General features: G+C 47.0%; 1 protein-coding gene across 8 annotated transcripts in view; it reads left to right on the forward strand.

Annotated features, from left to right (window-relative positions):
- Positions 1-19,529, forward strand: part of LOC127004201 (Ig-like and fibronectin type-III domain-containing protein 1) — a 289,306-nt gene that overhangs the window by 269,426 nt on the left and 351 nt on the right. For 3 of the 8 annotated variants that reach the window (XM_050871723.1, XM_050871721.1, XM_050871722.1), the window contains 8 exons: positions 1,993-2,167; positions 3,964-4,110; positions 4,627-4,738; positions 5,176-5,381; positions 10,837-11,015; positions 11,187-13,223; positions 16,036-16,167; positions 18,903-19,398. In XM_050871723.1, the coding sequence (XP_050727680.1) occupies positions 1,993-2,167; positions 3,964-4,110; positions 4,627-4,738; positions 5,176-5,381; positions 10,837-11,015; positions 11,187-11,399 (1,032 nt within the window). In that variant the 3' untranslated portion in view covers positions 11,400-13,223; positions 16,036-16,167; positions 18,903-19,398. Of the gene's footprint in view, positions 1-1,992; positions 2,168-3,963; positions 4,111-4,626; positions 4,739-5,175; positions 5,382-10,836; positions 11,016-11,186; positions 15,708-15,736; positions 15,904-16,035; positions 16,168-18,902; positions 19,399-19,529 lie in introns of those variants that run through there. The other 5 variants (XM_050871717.1, XM_050871715.1, XM_050871718.1 and 2 more) reach the window with 4 other exon arrangements.

Below are 19,529 nucleotides of genomic sequence, written 5' to 3' on the forward strand. Positions count from 1 at the left end.
ATCCTTCTTTTTTTCTCTCCCATCCAGTTTTATTCCCTCATTTTTCTCTCATTTTGTTTTGGCTCATTTCACCCTCAATCACTCACTCTGTTTTTTTGTTTTGTTTTTGCCTTTCTTTCCTTTCCTTTCCTTTTTTCCCCTTCTTCACATCAACACCATTTTTACTGCACCTTCAAGTCTCAATTCCGCCTCTTCCATTTTTAGAGAGTTTTCTGCGACCTCTTTTATTCCTCCTTTTCCAGTCCCTTCTCCCTTCCTTTCCCATTTTCCTACTTTGCTTCACTGTGTTCTTCCTTCCTTGTTTCATTCCCTTCTATACTTGTCTTTGCTTCCCCTAAAATTGCATCGTTTTCTTTCCTTTTATCTCAACCCTCAACCTGTAATCAAATATCTGTCCCCTCCTTTTACTCTTTCTTTCCTTTCTTTCGTTTTTATCGATACATCTTTGTCGCCCTTTATTCCTCTATGTTTCCCACCCTTCCTCTCCTCTCCATTCTCTCTCTCTACAAACCTCCAATCAACTATCTGTTCCTTTCTTTTCTTTCTTTCCTTTCTTCTGTTTCTCCATACGTCTTTGTCTCGTTATTCCTCTTTTTCTCACCCTTCCTACCATCACTCCCTCTCTATTTCCCTCTCACCCTTCTTTCCCTCTCTCCTTTCCTCCCCTCTCTCTATCAGTTCCCCAGCCTCTGCTTTGCCACTAAAACGATTATTAAGTCGACGGGCTACTCCTGTTTGATGTTCAATAGAGTTTTCATCCGCGTTTCATCGTTTCTTGCGCTGTGCTCGCCTTTTTTTCACTCCCTCGCAGCAATGATGATGATGATGATGATGATGTTGATGATAGTGATGGTAATGATGATAGTGATGGTAATGATGATAGTGTGTGTGTGTGTGTGTGTGTGTGTGTGTGTGTGTGTGTGTGGATAAAAGAGGATGGTTTGTTTGTATGTTTGTTTGTTTGTTTGTTTGCTTTCTTCACATTTGTCGAGTTTTTGCTGCTGCTGTTGTTGTTGTTGTTCAATTTTTGGGGCGTAGCATTGAACGAGGCCTCGCATTTAATTTATTCCTTTGTTCTCTGTCATGAGTTATAGTCTCTCTCTCTCTCTCTCTCTCTCTCTCTCTCTCTCTCTCTCTCTCTCTCTCTCTCTCTCACAACTAAATTTTTAGCAAATAACACTGTGTGTGTGTGTGTGTGTGTGTGTGTGTGTGTGTGTGTGTGTGTGTGTTTCAGAGAGAGAGAGAGAGAGAGAGAGAGAGAGACTATGATGTTTGCTTTGTGAATTCTTGCTTGCTTTCACACGGTTTTTATTTTTTCTTCTTATTTTAGGTGCAAAGGTTTCTTTTCTTTTTTTCTTCTTTTGTCCTCCTTCCCCTGTTCTCAACGTTTTCTCTTCTCCTCCGCCCTCCCACGCCTCGACTCTTCGTTGATGCTGCTCTTGTCGTTGTTGTGCTTGTTGTTTTTCTTAATTTTTCATCTATTTCTCTGTGGCTCACTATTATCATCAACAGCATCGGCATTTTTTTGTATTTTTTTTCCATATTTTTTTATCACCCTCCTTTTCTTTCCCTCATTATCACTTGTCTTACCTTAGTTTTACCTTTCACGTTTTCCTCCTCCTTCCCATTTTCGTTTTCATCAATATCTTCGTCATGATCATCATCACCAGAATCATCATCATTATCATCACCATCACCATCGATAGCCTCACCACAACCATTATCACCATCACTAACTTCACCAATACCAATACCACACCACAAAAGCACCACCACACCACACCATTCTACACCACTTGATCACCACTACCACCATCATTACCCCCCCCTCCCCCCCCATTAAATAGCCACACACCTCACACCTCTCATTCCCTTCGTCACCCTCACCCACAAACACCTACTCACTCCCTTCCTTCTCCCTTCCTTCCTTCCCTCAGGGGCATATGACCACAGATGTTGCGCCGACTAAACGAAACTTTTTCCTTCCCTCAGGTGGAACTCACGATGCCGGTGAAGCTGCAGGTGGACGTGACTGAGTGCTGCATCGACAGTAACGTCACGGACACCTGCATGGAAGCGTGCGCCTTCGACGAGCTGAACTTCGAGAGCGTGATGAACAGGGAGGAGTGCATCCCAGACTTCGGCAAGCTGATGAAGTGCGCCGCGGGTATGTAGGATCGGCGTCTTGTTTGACTTGATTGGTGGGAAGAGAGAGGAAGGGAAGGAGGGTGCAAGAGAGAGAGAGAGAGAGAGAGAGAGAGAGAGAGAGAGAGAGAGAGAGAGAGAGAGAGAGAGAGAGAGAGAGAGAGAGAGAGAGAGAGAGAGAGAGAGAGAAGAGGAGAGAGAGAGAGAGAAGAGGAGAGAGAGAGAGAGAGAGAGAGAAGAGGAGAGAGAGAGAGAGAGAGAGAGAGAGAGAGGAGAAGGAGAGGAGGTTACGATAGAGACAAGAAGACGGAAAGGGAGGTATTAGAGAGAGAAGGAGAGGGAGAGAAGAGTACGAGAGAGAAAGAGAGAGAAGAGGGACAGAAGGGTAAGAGAGAGAATTTGAGGAAAAGAAGGGTATGAAAAAGGAAAGGAAAGGAAAAGGAAGTTACGAGAGTGAGAAGGAGAGGGAAAGAAAGGTACGAGAGAGGGAAGGAGAGGGAAAGGACACGAAAGATAGATAGGGGAGAGAAAGTAGGAAGCGAGAGAGAAAAAAAAGAAAGGAGAGAAAGCAAAAAGGAGCGAGTGAATGCATGTAGGAAGGAAGGAAGGAATGGAAAAACGAAAAACAAGGAAAGAAAAGAAAAAAGGAAAAGGGAAAGAAAGAAGGACAAAAAAAAACTACAAAGATGCGGAGTGTTGCAATGCTTTTAGATTTCAAGATAAAAGATGAAGTTATTTTTTTTTTCTTCTTTCTCCTTCCTACTCTTACATGCCCTGCCTCTCGTCCTCTCCTCCCTCTCTCCCTCCCTCCCTCGGCCCCTTGACACACGTTTTTGCCTGCCTCGCTTTACCTGGCCACACCTGTAATCAAGGAGGCGCCCAGGTGGCCTTTCTTGCATGTGTTGGTGAAAAAAAAAAGTCCGGGTGAAAATATGGAAGTCTTTGATCCGCCTCGTCAGGGAGTTTGGCGCCTCGATGGGTTAGTCAGTCAGTCAGTCAGTCAGTCAGTCAATCAGTTTGTCAGTCAGTCAATCAGTCAGTCAGTTAGTCAGTCATTCAGTCAATCAGTTAGTCATTTAGTCAGTAAGTCAGTCTATGTTTTGGGGAAGGTTTCGTAGTAAATTGTAAGTAGCAGTGACTGTAGTGTGCAATTGGAGAGCCACTCACACACACACACACACACACACACACACACACACACACACACACACACACACACACACACACAAACACACTCAACCCGTCCCCCCACCCCCCCACTCTTAATTGGAGCTCCACACGGGTATAATCGCCGACAAGGAGCTTCACGCCTGGAATGTGATTGCGATAATTCCCTAAGGAAGGTTTGCATGCATCCGTCGGGCCATTAGGCGAGGCGCTCACGAGGCAGGTGGCGCGAGGGGAGACGCGATGGCGGCGGGGGGAGGAAGACGTGGGAGGACGGGAAGGTTGTGGACGAGGAGGACGTGGGAGGGAGAAAAGGTTGGGGGAGGAGGAAGGCAACGGCGATGGAAGGAGGAGGATGTGGAAGGAAGGGAAGGTTTGGGGAGGAGGAAGATGTGAGAGGGACGGAAGGTTGGCGGGAGGTTCAAGACGTAAGGGCAGGAAAGGAGAAGGAAGACGAGGAGGAAGAGGAAAGCAGTGGTCCACGTAGTAAGGCAAAGACTGGCGAATTAAGATATAGTATAGGACAGTAAATTTGAGGTCTTTATCTAATTAATGTTTAAATACACAAGTCACTACACTAAAAGAATATTGAGTAGGTGTATGAATGACCTTCCCTGTCTTCATCCCATTCACACACTCACTCACAAGCAGACGGGTCGGACCACCGGAGCTGCTGCAGTAAGAACAGGGTGCCGCGCCCGTGCCTCGACTGGTGCCGCGGAGAGCCTGTGCCGCACATCCACCTGTGTGAGCTGCGCTGGGCACCTGTCATCATCTCCTGCTTCAACGAGGGACAAGGTAACGCCAGCCATCTCGCCTCCACGCTAGTCTATGCTCCTTCATCCCTTAGATCTCCTTGCCTTCACTTCCGTTCTTTTCCTCTTTTAAGTTTTCCTTCATCTTTCATTTCCTTACCTTTCTTTCGTCTTCCCTTCCCTTTACTTTGCTTTGCTGCTAAACTCACTTCCCCTCGCTTCCCCTAACCTTTTCTCCACCCCTCCATTCTCTTCCCTCCCCTTCCCTTCCCTTCTCTCCATTTCTCTCCTCTCTTTCTCTTCCTTTTCCTTTCCTTCCCCTCCCTCCCTTTCATTTCCTTCCTTCCCCTTCCTTTCCCATCCCTTCACTTCCCTTCAAGCCATCCTCTCCCTACTAAGACACACGTGCACGCTTCCGATTTGTGATTCTGCTTACTGTCATGGCCTATACTCCTTGCCCTCCTCTCCCTCCTCCTGCTCCTCCTCTTCCTCCTACTATTAACGCTTCCTCAGAGACCACACTTAATTCAATCTCGCCCCTCTCTCCACCCCCTTCCAGAGTTCCTGCCCGGGCCCCCCCTCGAGGTCCAGATCTCCAGCACAAGCGCCACGTCCGCCACTGTGTCCTGGAAGCCGCCCGCCAAGAATCCCGCGGCCGTCGAGCTGTACCGGTGAGTAGAGAAGGAAGGGAACAGATACAGGAAGAAGGGAAGGAAGGAACAGAGCGGAGAGAAAGCGAGAGAAGGGGAAGCAGATATAGAGAGGAAGTCAGGGAAGGAACAGAATAGACACAATTGGAAGGGAAAGAAGGAGGGAAGAAATATCGGAAGGGAGAGAAGGAGAAAGAAAGAGTGCTAGAGGGCTAGAGAAGGAGGAAGAGTACAGAGAGATGGCTAGAGAAGGGGGAAGTAGATACATAGAGGAAGTCAGAGAAGGAACGACATAGACACAATTGATAGGAAAAGAAGGAAAGAAGAGATATCGGAAGGGAGAGAAGGAGAGAGGAAGAGGGCTAGAGAAGCAGGCAGCAGATACAGAGAGGAAATCAGGGAAGGAACAAAATAGGCTCAAATGAGAACTAGACGATGACCATTTTCCTCGTCCTCAGAGTGTTCTGGCGCATCAAGGGTCACCGCGAGGCCCACAAGAACGACACGGCGGCCACGGAGCTGCTCATCGAGGGCCTGAAGGAGGGCGAGATCTACGAGGTGGCCGTGAAGGCGGGCAACCACAAGGGCACCTCCGTCCTCACGCGCACCGCCACCTTCAACCACCACCCCGGCGGCAGCTCCGTCACCTGGGCCTCCACGCCAGGTAAGCCACGCCCACCTGCCTGAAGAAGCTCCCCTGTGCCTCTCTCTCCCTCCTCATACATTTACTTCATGCCTACTCGCTGTCCTTCTTCCCTTCCTCCTACTTTCGCTTCCTTGTGTCTCTTTTTTGTTCCTTTCTCCTTTCCTCTCTGTACTTGTTTTCGTCTATATTTGTGTATCTCTGTATTTTGTTCATTCCTCCCTCCTTCGCTCCCTATCCTTCCCTCCATCTTTTGTTCCCTTGTGTCTCTCTATTATGTTCCTTTCTTCCTCCTTTCTTCCCTCTCCGTATCTGCTTCCTCTCTTCCCTCTCCGTATCTGCTTCCTCCTTTCTTCTCTCTCCGTATCTGCTTCCTCCTTTCTTCCCTCTCCGTATCTGCTTCCTCCTTCATTTGCCGGATTTCTTCCTCTAGTTATGATCAACCAGGCAAAGGAGAGATATAGTGGGGGAAGTTCCAGTAAGTACGTAAGCAATGACACTCCAATGACGCAAAAAAATATACCAATTTCCCCCGACTTTGAAGACGCTCTAGTACCCTTACGCCCTGTCGAGAACGATCAGACCGTCTGGGAAAGAGGATTCCAGCTCGGCATGTCGGGGATGAGGAAGAGAGTGACAGCGAGGGGCGAGTGATGCGGACGGCGGGAAATGTGTGTGTGAGACTGATGCGGCGCCGGCTCGTTGCTCTTCTGCCTGACAACCATTGAAGATGAGAGGAGAAGAAAAAAGAGAGATCACAGTGGCGGAGACGGGAGCGCTGTACAGTTGGTTATCGCCGGGAGTCGCCGCGTCGTCGAGTTAGTCAAGTTAATCGGGTGAGATACATCCTAACTCCGTTCCGAAGTTCTGACGAAGCGGCCGAATACAATAGTGGATTTGAGGCGGTCGGAAGTCTGAGGAAGCCTGGTGATGAAGCCAACTACCCACTAGGCGGTTTGTCTCTCCAATCCCGAGGGCCCTCTCCCCCTCCCTGCGAACTCGTATCTTGTTGGGGCTGATTGAAGAGGGAGAGAACAGGGCGAGAAGGACATGGCGGGTTGGTGATGGGTGACAGAGGCAGCGGGATGAGGAGGAATCAGATACGGAAAGGAAGAGAGAGGGAGGAAGGAAACCGAGTAGCGAGGGAGAGGGACAGGAAAGAGGGAAGGAACTGATTAAGGAAGAAGATACAGGAAGGAGTGAAGGAACTGAGCAGAGAGGAAGAGACACAAGAACGAAGGAGGGAAGTAACGAAGAGAGAAAAGAAAGACACAAGAGAGAGGGAAGGAATAAAAGGAGTTGCAAGAGGGAGGGAAGGAACAGAGTAGAGAAGGAGGGAGACGCAAGAGAGAAGGAAGGAGAGACACAAGAAAGAGAAAAAGAACAAAGTAGAGACAGACACACAAGAAAGAGAGAAAGAAAGGGAGAATTAGAAACATGAGAGAGAGAAAAAAGAGGGAATAGAGTAAACAGGGAGGAAAGGAACAAAGTAGACAGACAGACAGAGAGAGAGAAGGAACAAGAGAGAGACACAGCAGGAAGGGAAGGAAGGAGAGAGGGAGTATCTGTGGCGGCGGCAGCGGATCATTAGTGAACGTCAGTCTCGCGCGCTGATTAAGCTCCTCCAGACGCCAAGAGGTTGGGCTGTCAAATGGCGCGGGTTGGCCCTGTCTCGCGTGTGTCTCTGGTCCTCCGATGCCTCTTTATTGATTCCCATCGCGCGGAAGTGGATCTGTGATAGGCGGCGCGGCGGGAGTTTACGGTGAAGGAGGACTGATTAAGACCCGCCAGCAGTGATGAAGATGCCCTCTCCTGCTTCTCCTCCCCTCCCGCCCCTCCCCATCCCTTTCCTCCTCTCCTTACCCCACTTCCCCTTATTCTTTTTTTTTTTTTTGTTGTTGTTTTTTGTATTATTTCATCATCATCTTCCTTTTCTTTTACCTCCTCTCATTCTTTCTTTTTTTTTGTATTCTTTCATCATCATTTTCCTCTTCCTTTTCCTTTTCCTCCTCCTCCTCCTCCTCCTCTTCCCTCCGTCGCTCACATCCTCATCCTCATCTCTTTTTCTTATACTCTTCTTTTTCATCATCTTCCTCCTCCTCCTCCTCCTCCTCCCCACTCACTAGGGACAGATCAATACCCAGACGGTGGAAATAATTTCTTATCTGTAAAGGGAAAGGAGATGAGAGGAGGTTCAGGTTCAGGTTCAGGTAGATAGCGGAAGTCTTGCCTTTGGATCGGCACTTCCTGATGTGATCTTGATACTGTGGTCTTGTGGTCTGGGTCTGGGTCTTATTTCTGATTTGGCTTCACTATATTGATTTTATCTTTTTCTTTCGTATTTCCCAGAATTTAAAGATCGTTCTTTTACTTTGTTCAATCCCTTGTTCTTCAAAAAGGAGGAGGAGGAGGAGGAGGCGAGGTCAGGGCACGGAGGGGCGGCGCCGTGTGTGTGAAATGTTTGTTCATCTCGTGCACACTCGGGAAGAGACGAACTTTAATATTCTGACTTAAATTTGACGTCCCGCATCCGTGAGTCGTTAGCTCTTAGTGAAGGGATGAACTGTTTACCTGCAGGACACACTAACGCTCCCTAACGTCTCGCCTAACACACGCAAATCACCTGAGTCAAGAAGGAAAAGAAAGAGTGAAGTGTATCCATTAATAATTACCATCATCATTATAATTATTGTGTACTATAGATTATTATCATTATTATTATTATTATAGGCCAAGACTTATGCCAGGTTCTCAGCAATGATAACGTTATTACAAAGCGAGTTCTCTATTTTCTTTGTATAAAACTAAGGTTCCTAGAAAAATTGGTAGTGTTAAAATGCATAGCGGAAAATGCCAAATCATATTACTTTAAAGCAAACCTGTCTTTCAGTTTGCTGGAAAGGTGGCGAGAGTTTTAAATGTCATGGACGACTGTGATTATTGAATATCTTACACAAAGAAGACAACCAACAAGGCGGCGGCGCTCAAGATTAATGTCTGGATTACAAATTAAAATATTTGGCCTGATTCAACGCCCGGCTCAAGGGCTTTGAAGGAGAGTCTGCAGCGGAGGCAAATACCAAAGAGCCGTATTCAAAGCGTGCCAAGAAGATTATGAAAGGAATTCAATATATTGCCGCCATTAGTGAAGGTCTGTGTACACTCGCGAAGACCAGTTTTCTCAAAGACTGATAAAGCCACACGACTCACAAGTTAGTCAAGCGTCTCAAGGCACACCCGGTAATTTTAAAGATTACATATTTTAAACCGCATTGTTATTTGAAAATATATCAGGGTGATCAGGAAAAGGAGATGTAGGTCTTCTAATTATGGGCGTGTGGGTCTTCGATGGAGTCAAATTAATACCGCGCTGAAAACACCGAGAATTAATTAACCAGCAGTGGAAGAGAGAAGAATTTTTCCAATGAGTTAATCTGAGGGGTCTTCATTTTTACGGATATATGTGTAGAAAATCGATATTAACTTGGGGTTCTAAAAGGAATGTACGTGTATATTAAGGTGTCGATAAACTGAATGTGTATATAGGTCTTGGGCATCATTAACGGAGGCATGTACCGACCTTCAAGGGAGTTACAACGCAGGAAGGAAGATGTGCCATAGGCTGAGTGCACACCTACTTTCTGAACGGTTCCTGTACCACAACACAGGACTGAAATTTTGCTTCCTTCACCTCCCCCTCTCCCCCAAACACACACACACACACACACACACATCCTCATTTTTTGTTCTACACTTCTTTTTCCTCGTCGTCTTCCTCCTCCTCCTCCTCCTCCTTTTTTGTCATTTCCACGTATTATTTTTCCCATTTTCGCTGATGCTGTCAATGGTTAATACTCGAGTGAGGTATTTCATTATAATATTCTCTCTCTCTCTCTCTCTCTCTCTCTCTCTCTCTCTCTCTCTCTCTCTCTCTCTCTCTCTCTCTCTCTCTCTCTCTCTCTCTCTCTCTCTCTCTCTCTCTCTCTCTCATAAATCACCTCTCCCAAGACTGCAGTTCTCTCTTAACGCTGACTTAATGCTTCCTTCTCCTCCTCGCTTCCCTTCCCATCCTCACATTTGTTCCCGTAGATTTGACGCTCTTTATGCCACTTAAACCTCTTTTTATCCTAACGCTCCTCCTCCTAATACTCCCCATTCACCTCCTTCCCTTCTCCTTCCGTCTCCCTCCCTTCTTTCCATTATATCTTACGGCTTCCTGCTTCCTTGTCTTGATACACCTCGCCCTTCTTGCATATTCACCCCACACAGAGAAAGTCTTGCGTACGCGTGTTCACTGATGAGCGTGAGCGAGATGAAGCGAACTGGAGCAAACTAAAGCTCGTATTCTTAAACATATTGGCTCCTCGGTTCGCTTGTTTGAGATGCCTCTCGGAGAATACGCTAGCTTTTCATAGCCTGTTTTGTGATCCTAGTGATACTTTTACCCGACTTCTTGAACATCTTGCACGGGAAACTTACCGTTGAAAACCCTGTTAATCTTCTCTGTGGCCTTGGAAAACAGTCTTAAGTGGGAGCCAGATACGTTTAAGAATATGGAGGGGAAAGGGAACCCATATCTGTCTTTCCCCCGAGGCCCGGCGAAGCGTGGTCTGCGTGCACTTAGGCCGGTAAGCTCCTCGTTCGTCTTCCCATTCTGACGAAGCCGCGTACGTCGTTAGTGTCGTTAGTCATCTAAAACTGCATTAGCTACTCCCGCGGTAATTAACGACCCTTTGTAGTCTGCGTATTTGCTTAATGACTCAAGTTGACTCCCGAGGGAATGTCTTCTTAGGTCGAGTTGAGCTGAATCGGGTTAGGAACTACGATTGCGGTTCCGTTAGTCCTTTTTTTTTTAACGCTCACTTACTTATTTCCTTCCTTGCGCAATATAAGTGTGCTCTTGAAAAATTTTAACATCCTGCCTGATGGAATATAGCATTTACTGACAATACCATCCCTTGTTGTCCAGTCATCTATCGTTATATGCTACGCCCGTTCTAGCGTCGGGTGTCTGAAGCAGTGTTGATGTGTGAGCGGAAGAGTGTTTGTCTTTAAGAGAAAAAATATATATTTCCAAGAAAGAGAGCGTTGGTGTTTATCGGATATGGAGAGATATACAATCTCTCTCTCTCTCTCTCTCTCTCTCTCTCTCTCTCTCTCTCTCTCTCTCTCTCTCACACACACACACACACACACACACACACACACACACACACACACATCTCCCCTACAGCTTCACCAAACGGTAACAGCGTGTTGGCACAACAGTCTTAACTTTGCCTGTGTGTGTGTGTGTGTGTGTGTGTGTGTGTGTGTTCGGTCATAGACCCAGACTTTTTTTATACATCAGGCAGACGAATAATGGTTTGCTTTATCACTTAAAATGTGAAGTGCAGCACGAGATTAGTCGAGGAAGCAGCAACGCGTTTTTTCTTCTTTTTTTTCTTTTTACTTATTTTGCTGTCTTCTTCCTCAGGCTCCAACGTGGTGGTGGAGATCACGGTGGTGGTGGTCGTCCTGCTGTGCATCGGTGTCGTGGCGGGCGTCGTCGTGGCACGTAAACGAAACCTTCTGGGCGCCAAGTCATCCAGTAATGGACGCATCTCCTTCGAGAACCCGTCATACATCCGCGAGCAGAATGGCGACACCGTGCAGGTAAGGGAGAGGAAGGTGTTCTGTATCTTGTTGTTGGTGAGATTTTGAGGCAGGAGAACGTTGAAGCACAAGATTATTATTGTTACACACACACAAATAATTGCTTTGCTTGGCCATCAATGTGTTTTGTGCCCCTCACAAAGGTGACACTCTGCCTCTCCCAATCCTCAGATCGCAGAGACGCCCAACGGCAGCTTCAACGGCAGCATGACCCTCGGGATGAACGGCGGCGTCAACGGAGGCCTTAGCAACGGCGGCATCAACGGAGGAATATCTCCGATCGACGTTAACGGCGGCGTCTGGAACACCCAGACTAACGCGTCGACGCCAGGGTTCGAGGACGACCTGCCGAGCAACGGAGGCTACATGAGGTTCTCCAGCTAGTGACGCCTCAAGGCCGGCCCCCCGACGCCCTTCACGTTGGTCCCTTCCGTCGGACAGCAGTTATAGATACATATAAATAGATTTATTTTCGGAACTCGTGCGCAGAAGAATTTCCTGCAGAGAGAAAAAGCAAGTCTTTCGAGTTTCACCGCAGGGAGTGAGCAGATTAGTCAGCCAGCTGCGTCCGGTTGAACACTCCAAGGTTCTCTCCGTAGTTGGGTTTTCATACCTTCTTGCGTGGAAGAAAAATACGCATCATTCATGACTCTTGCATATCACACAGCTCTAGCCTCTATGAGGACCACCAGTAGTGAAGAAGCATTAGAAACATGTGAGTGAATCTCGTTTCGAAACCTTTTTGTTGAGTAGCCTGGGAGGGGCGAGACGCGGCCGCTCGGTGCCTCCGCCAAGCACTGAACGATCGCAGTGCACCAACCACTCTTCACCCACGCTGAAAAGGAACTTCACCCTATCCAAATGCCGAGGCAAGGCAGTAAAGACATCTGTCGCACCTCCAGGTGGTAATGACTGGCAGCAGGTGTGACGCCCCTGGCCTGCTCCCCAGGTTGGCGGCACGGAGCACGGCTGCGGCGCGCGGCCCTCTCGCATCCCTCTCCCTTAGAAGAGCTGTATTCTGTTGTATTTCATAACCAATAGTGTATTGTTTTATGATCATTCAAATTGCCAATGAAAAACATTTTTGGCATCTTAACCAAAAAAAAAAACTATTTATTGTTCAATTGGTCACGTTTTGTCGTTTCGAGCAAGTACAGGCTCATTTTAGACGTGTTTTTAGGGATTTGATTACACATGTGTGCTGTATTATAACCCTTGTGTCACACTACGTAGTGCACCTGAGTGAGCTCTGAGCACCACGGGCGTGGCTGTGCCCAGGTGGCTCGGCAGGCTTACCTCGGGCCGCCTCACGAGCCCCAAGGTAAGCCAGTGACGCAACTTGACGCAGGTCATCTCAGGAGTCTACGTTTTGCTAGTGCTTGAAACAAGCGTCACGCCGCCGGGCTCACCTGTGCAGCACACTCCCCTGGGGCAGGATTCGTGCGTGCACCTGGTGATCAACAGCAACCCCAGACACAGGTAACGAGTGAAGGGGAATGGAGCAGTGGTTCATACTGATAGTCTTAACCTTGATTTGTTGTCAGTGCCTTCGCAAGACTGACTCTTCACCTCGGCGGCCACTGCCGGGCCGCCGAGGCCAGACTGACCACGTCACTCTTGATTCACTCTTCATTTTGTCGTCACTGCATTCAAATCGCGTCTCTCCCACTTCTGTTTCCGGCCACCAGCCAGTAGTCGGGTTACTGTGTAGGTAAGGTCTTATAGAACCTAACAAGGAAATCAAACAAAAAAAAATCTAATATTTTGAAGCCTATCCTGGGGTGATATTTCTAGGGTGTTGGTTATTCTCTTGAAAAAATCACAAAAATATTTATACGCTGCCATTTATTGTATTGCTTTGCAATTGCTCTCAAGGGCATCCCGTCCCCGCAGCGTGGGGGGCCGAGGCACTGCCGCAAATATTACTAATTTACCCAATGGTTGAGTCCCACTCTGACCCACTTTTTGGCTTGTATGAAGCGCGTCAAAACTAAGCACAAGACTACTTGAAAACAGTCTAACCTCCCTCTAGTGAGAAAGGGCCACACTACCCTCTCCCCGGCCCCTGGCGGCCGCCTCGCCAAGCAGGGCTGGCCTGCCTCCCTGCCGCTCGGTCCACAGTCCACCAAGCCGGCACCAAACACACAAGACGGTGAAGTGAGTTGTGCATCTAGGCTCTTCGTTGCCCCGCCCCGGCCTGCTGTACCTGTAAGTCATCAGGACAAAATTAGACACTTAGCATAAGTGGTGTTTGTAATCTCTAATTTGTGTATTTGGCTGTGTGATTCTGGCTTTGAATTCGTAGTTAAAGGTTGTTTGGCATGGAGTGAGGAATTGCCAGGTTGCGTATCCATTGTTCCTCGCAGTAAGATGGTGTTTCTGTGTTTGTGTAATTTTGTGGATTTTTATGACTTTGATATCGGTATCATCGTCATGGACACAGCTGATGGAATAGTCAAGGAGCCAACTGTTGGGTGGTTGTTAAAAGAAAAAGCATTTTCATTTATAATTGATTTACCGGCAAACCATATTTATAGACGGTGAGATATATCGTTTTTTTCACTTTGGCGAACCAGCTGGGAATGTGACGAAATGTATAGCGAGGACCGGCTGGATGCACCGAGGCAGGGAAGGTTTTGGGTGTCTGTGAGATAGCCAAGCGGGGGGCTCGGCGGGAGGCAGCACAGCGTTCCTTCATGGACATTATAACACGTACACTTTACCTGCGTCCACTTTTCCGGCAGCACTTATCGCGATGCACTACAGGTGACACTAATATTCCCAAACACCACCGCGTTACGCATCCAAATGAATGTGATAAGTGTATGTGTAGCAATATGAGATGTCTGAAATGAAGGATAAGATGAAGATGAATGAAGTGAACACATACAAGTAAAGAAAATAGTACAGCAAAATTTCTTGAAAAACATTGAAAACGAGAATGTAAGAATTGATCATTGATGCTATATTTGAAGATGTGTGTAGTGGCTTGTCGGCGCCAGGGGAAACACACACACACACACACACACACACACAGACACACAAGTAGTGATCTGGCAAGTCATCATTTCGTGCGCTCTCACCATTTCATAGGACCCCACATTTTCTTCGTGTGTTTTCGTCTCACCGGGAGTGTTCGTGGGCATTAGGGAGATAGCGAGGTAAAGAACACGAAGATACAATGATCAGGAGACGCAGTTAAGTGCTGGGTGTGTTTCAATCTGTATCCTTAGTAACCTCGAGATGGCTTAGGGGGCGCCATTCTTTTGCCCGACTAGCTTAACCTCTTTTTTTTTAATCACCATGTTTTCTTATACTCGTGGCAAAGCAAACTATGTAATAATAAGCGTAGTAATGATAATGGTAATAGTAATTTACAGGAGAACAACTAACAACGCTTGGTAATGACAATCAAGACAAATCCTTTTCTATTTCCGTTATTTCTTTACTCGGAGTTGTGGTCAAAATTGTCAGTCTCGTATCGGTACTCGGATCATTGTCAGCTGTACACTACTAGGAGCCTTGATATCCGCTTCACTGAGTATTTCGTGCAGTGAGACGCGTTGGTGTGGACGTGACGACTCAAGCTTCGCCTCTAGACGCTCCGAGCGCTGCGGGAGGCGTGCGTGGCATGTAGTTGCCCTCTGACGCGCTGAAGGCTGAATGATGCGATGGTGTTTGCTTGTTAGTGTGAGTGGCGTTAATAGGACGGAGAGAGAGAGAGAGAGAGAGAGAGAGAGAGAGAGAGAGAGAGAGAGAGAGAGTTGTATCATCGGCCGCTTGGTTTATTCTGAAAAAAAGAAGAAGAAAAGAAAAAGAATTGGGGAAGAGGAGAAAGAGGAAAGAGAAAAGGAAGTAATGATGGGTAGGAAGTTTTGGGGGTAATGTCTGTGTGTGTGTGTGTGTGTGTGTGTGTGTGTGTGTGTGTGTGTCCTCTCCCTTTCACCACTCCGTCCCCTTAGCGCACAGTGTTTAACCCTTCAACTCTTCCTCACTGCAAAAATAGCAAGCCGCCGGGACGAGGGAGGGGCGTGCGATGCGAGACACAAGTGAACTAACCAAAACTTTTAACTCCAGGAACTCTTTTTGTTTGTTTCAAGTAGATGATAAATGTGTAGTCACGTTTGTTTTAGTGTGCGGTTTATTACGAGGTTCCTAGTGTGTTGTTAACTTAGCATCAGTTGAGGGTCCGTAGCCACAGGTTGGGTGAGCGCACGAGGGGAGGGTCTGTGTGGGTGAAGGCACTCCGCCACTCCCGCTGGGCCTGTGACTGGTGGAGGCTTGACCGTCACGTCCGCCGCCGCTCCGCTTCTCGTAAACACTTTGTTGATGCTGAAGTCAGGCGATGTTCCTTCAGTATCACTTGAGGCTATAGATTATTATTACTATTACTTATTATTATTATTACTACTATTATTATTATTACTACTACTATTCCCCTTAGAAGTTTTTCCTCACGGCCGGCTGGGCAAAGAGCGGCGTTTCCTGCCTACATTAGCATATTCAGAACATACATTTCTCTGTTTTGGACATTTGGAGATGTAAATATATATATTGAGGTAAATATGTGATATTTTTATAATAATCCACATAGAAAACATTTGATAGTTATTATTTTAGCATAGCTAGCCCTGACCACGATGTTTATACATAGCACTGTAAATACATCACGAAAATACAAGTGAAAATTCATCCTGTGTCTGAGTGAACACCCTCTACAGGTGAGATAGTGGCCCGGAGTGGTGTTTTACTTTTTTTCCCATTCCCATTGAGTCAATATGGAGTGGAACTGAAGGGAATGAAGTGCAGTCAGTATATCCTCCCAATTCTAACATGCGGCTCAGAGGGACGAACTACTAACGTGGATGCAAGTGAGAGCTGTGTGTAGGTACGCACGTGCAGATTATGTTCAATATCTCGAGTATACAATGTGTCATTACTTTTATCACTTTCATCACACGTATTCACGACCTTTTTTTTTTTTTTTTTCTGTCGTGTGATGTGAACACAAATATTTCAGACTGGATATTGAGTGCAAGGAGAGTCAGGTCTCTGAGGGTTCCCAAGACGTGAGCAAGCAAGGAGATGCAGGGCTTCCACCTCGGGCTTCCAGCACTGCCGGGACCAGAGGTGCCTCGTGGCCCAAGGATTGGTTAGTAGAGTAATAACCATATAATTTTGTGACTCAATGCTCTATGTATGTTAAATGTAAACCTTGCTAGAAACTGTTCCTGACATTTTTTATGTTAGGAATTTCCCATTTGATCATTGCTGACTATAAAACAGTGTTTCGCATCCTACAGGTTACTGACTGCAATAACCCGTAATGTGTGGGTAACGAACGCTGGGTATTAGTGTTCAAAAAATATTATAATTCCATAGAAAATGTTACGTGACTTTTCCATCTGATAATGAGAGCGAGAGAGCGCGAGAAATCCAGTTTTAAAAATGCTAAAACTTACCTACGGGCAAGTTTATATCATTTTATGAATTATTTAATCACTCATATTGTCGCAAGTTTCATAAACAGGAAGCGGTTCACTTCACCATTGCCCTGATCAAGTTCTCTAGCTCTGAGAAGGTCGGGCGCTGGCTTGCTGGACCTTGAGAGCGAGCACAGACATTGAGGAGACGCTTGCGTGTCGTCGTAAAACAGGACATCATGACCCGTATGAGGTAGCCCATGGAGTACATGTCAGTAGCCTCCGAGCACCGTCTTTCACGACGCATCAGTTCAGGATCATAGAAAGGTTTAATGTTTCTTTTCCCCGCGTATTGGAATGGGTATCGTCCGTATGGTGTCATCACACCGAAGTCGATCAGGGTGACAGCCAAGCTCCCTTTGGTGCCCATCTCCACCATCACGTTGTTCACTTTGATGTCGTTATGGCAAAGACGACGATGGTGAATGTGCACCAGCACGCCGCACAGGTCCCGCAGCACGCGGAGCATCGTCGCCTCCGGGAACTTCCTCAGACGGAGGCAGGCGGCGAGCGTGCAGTGGCCGTGCATTGTCATGAGGAAGGCGTCAGGCTGCAGACTAACCCCGAGCACGCGCGGCACGCCCTTCACGTTCTGCAAGTGGCCCAACATTTCACACTCAGTTAGGTTGTTTTCGCGCCGTCGCGGTCCCTTAGCCAACTTCAGGCATATAGGAAAATTTATGTCTGCCAGTTGAATCTGGAACACCTTGCCGTAGGTGCCTTCCCCTAGCAGGTTACTGTTGGTCAGCTGAGGCCACACATGGCGAGCCAGCACCACCTGCAGACCGGCGGCCTCCACCCGCCTCAGCCAGAGCCATATTTCCGCATCATTTACTGTTGACGTGTTCTCCCTCGCTGCCTTTACTAACGTTGCCATGGTGGGCAAAGAGGTTACCCTGAGGCCCTGGCCTGTCGGGGGGATGTGGGCTGAGGGGTGCACGGTCCGGGGGCTGAAGGCACTGCTCCTCCACCACGTGACCCAGCAGTACACCCATAACAGTGACCACGCGCACGTCCACACCAACAGGCTACCCTGCCAGAGCTCCATGTAACATACCTGTTGTAAAATAATGCTTTATAAAAAGAAAAAGAAAAAATAATATAAGCCTCTCAGTACAACCAAATGATGGTAGTGGCCACGTGCAGGACTAATCCTCTTAGTTCCTTCACTGGGAAAGACTTTTGTTTCCTAGATACGAGCATGACCAGTGTAGTGGCGGCGCCATGACCACATACCCCAAGCAATCAACCTAGATACCGTTACGCGCTGGTTGCCGAGGGTGCTGAGATTGCTTCCTGGAGAAAGTAAGTAGTCGGCCTCGCTAATCCCTGGTTATTACTGTTTCGACGTCATCCCGCACCCCAACACGCGGCGCACCTTGCCCCGCTATTTGATAAGTTTGCAGCATCCCCGCGCCTCTCGTTTGTACCTCACCGGGAGTGTCTTGCGCCTGTTTACCCCCTAGCTTGATCACCATTCACTGGATTATTCTTGAGTTGCTTCTGGTTCGTTTTGGGAGTGTAGTGATGCCGGGAATTAAGAGAAATTACACGAATCGTTTTTTTCTGGCGTATGGTGCCCTGCTTTTAGTGCTGCTTTCACTGTAATCTTATTAAGCATTTTCTGCTTTTATTATTTCCAACAAAACGCAGATTCAGGTAGGTCAGTTGCCAGTTCGCCAATATATCGGTTCCTACTTGGAGGTTATCAGTCTCCCATAACTATTTACAACCGTTTGTTTTGTTTATTCATTCTTACTTCCAGATCCTCATAAAAATTTTCTTCTTTGTAGCTATGTACTTTTCAATGGTGATCTAGATATCTGTGCAGCTTCTGTGGCATGACATTCATTCTTGGTCCGAAGACCCTCCATAGAACAAGAACTTTTTGCATCCCAAACTAAGCCCATCAGGCTCAGCTTGTATCTAAGCTGCTATTGAGACACAGCATGCACTTGCAGTTCTGTCATCATAGTTGGATGTTGGTGGCAATGACTAAGTATACCATGCCATGCCATATGATGTTCTACTATGCAAGGAGTAAGTCCTTCATTTCAGATACTGGACCCTCCCTATGTACAAGTTAGTGCATTTGTAAAAAAAAGTGTTTGTTGAATGGGGGACCAGTGTTTCTCATTAAAACTTAGTCTGATTTTGAGACAATAGACAGGATTAGTATATTTTATTCATTAAAGATAAATCTTAAGACCCGTCCACACGATCGAGCAGTGCCCTAGTAGTTTTTCAGCGGGCACAAGCGGTAAGCCCGTCAACGGGCAGACCGTTCGCCTGTGCTCGAGGGCACTGCTCGATCGTGTGGACGGGCCTATAGGCTTACATATACATTTTTTGTTATATTACAATCCTTCTTTACACATGTTACTGCCTATGCTCCTCTTGACAGTTGAATGATGGACATCTGGACACCATTTGAGTGATCTTCAGCTACTGTTTCATCATCTGCAGCCTTTTAAGAGGAAGGTGAACTTAAGATTGCAGACACTAAGAAGTTTCCTCACTGGGAATAGCATGGAAAGAGTCTAGTAAATGCAGTCAGCCACCACGGGACAAGCAGAGCAGAAGGAAGCATTGAGAAAAGTAAGTAGCAGTAGCGGTGAAATGTCAGTTGCAGCCAGTCTTATCAAAGAGCAGCAGGGCTTAGTTGAGAAAGTGGTGGTTGTTGGTCACCATCACTGTTGCATCATCTGCAGGAGTAATTTAAGGAGTAACTTGCGGCAGCCTTTTTGGCCTAATTAAGAGTGGATAGAGCTTCAGTATCCATCGTTTGTCACTCAGTGAGTGGGAGCTGCCAACTCAAAATGTCCACCATGTACAGCTGATGAAAGTACAGTTCAAGCAACCCCACTGTGCATCCATATCTGACACAAGGCAACCATCTGCTGTTCAGATAACACAGACACAGGTCAGAACAGGTCTTTCATAATAATAGTACTGCACAGATCTCCAAGTAGTGCCAAGTTTTTCATTTAAATGGTGGTATATTGATTTTACAGATGAAATTACCAAAGAC

Source organism: Eriocheir sinensis, chromosome 27 (genome assembly GCF_024679095.1).
Source record: "Eriocheir sinensis breed Jianghai 21 chromosome 27, ASM2467909v1, whole genome shotgun sequence".
Lineage (NCBI taxonomy): Eukaryota > Metazoa > Arthropoda > Malacostraca > Decapoda > Varunidae > Eriocheir > Eriocheir sinensis.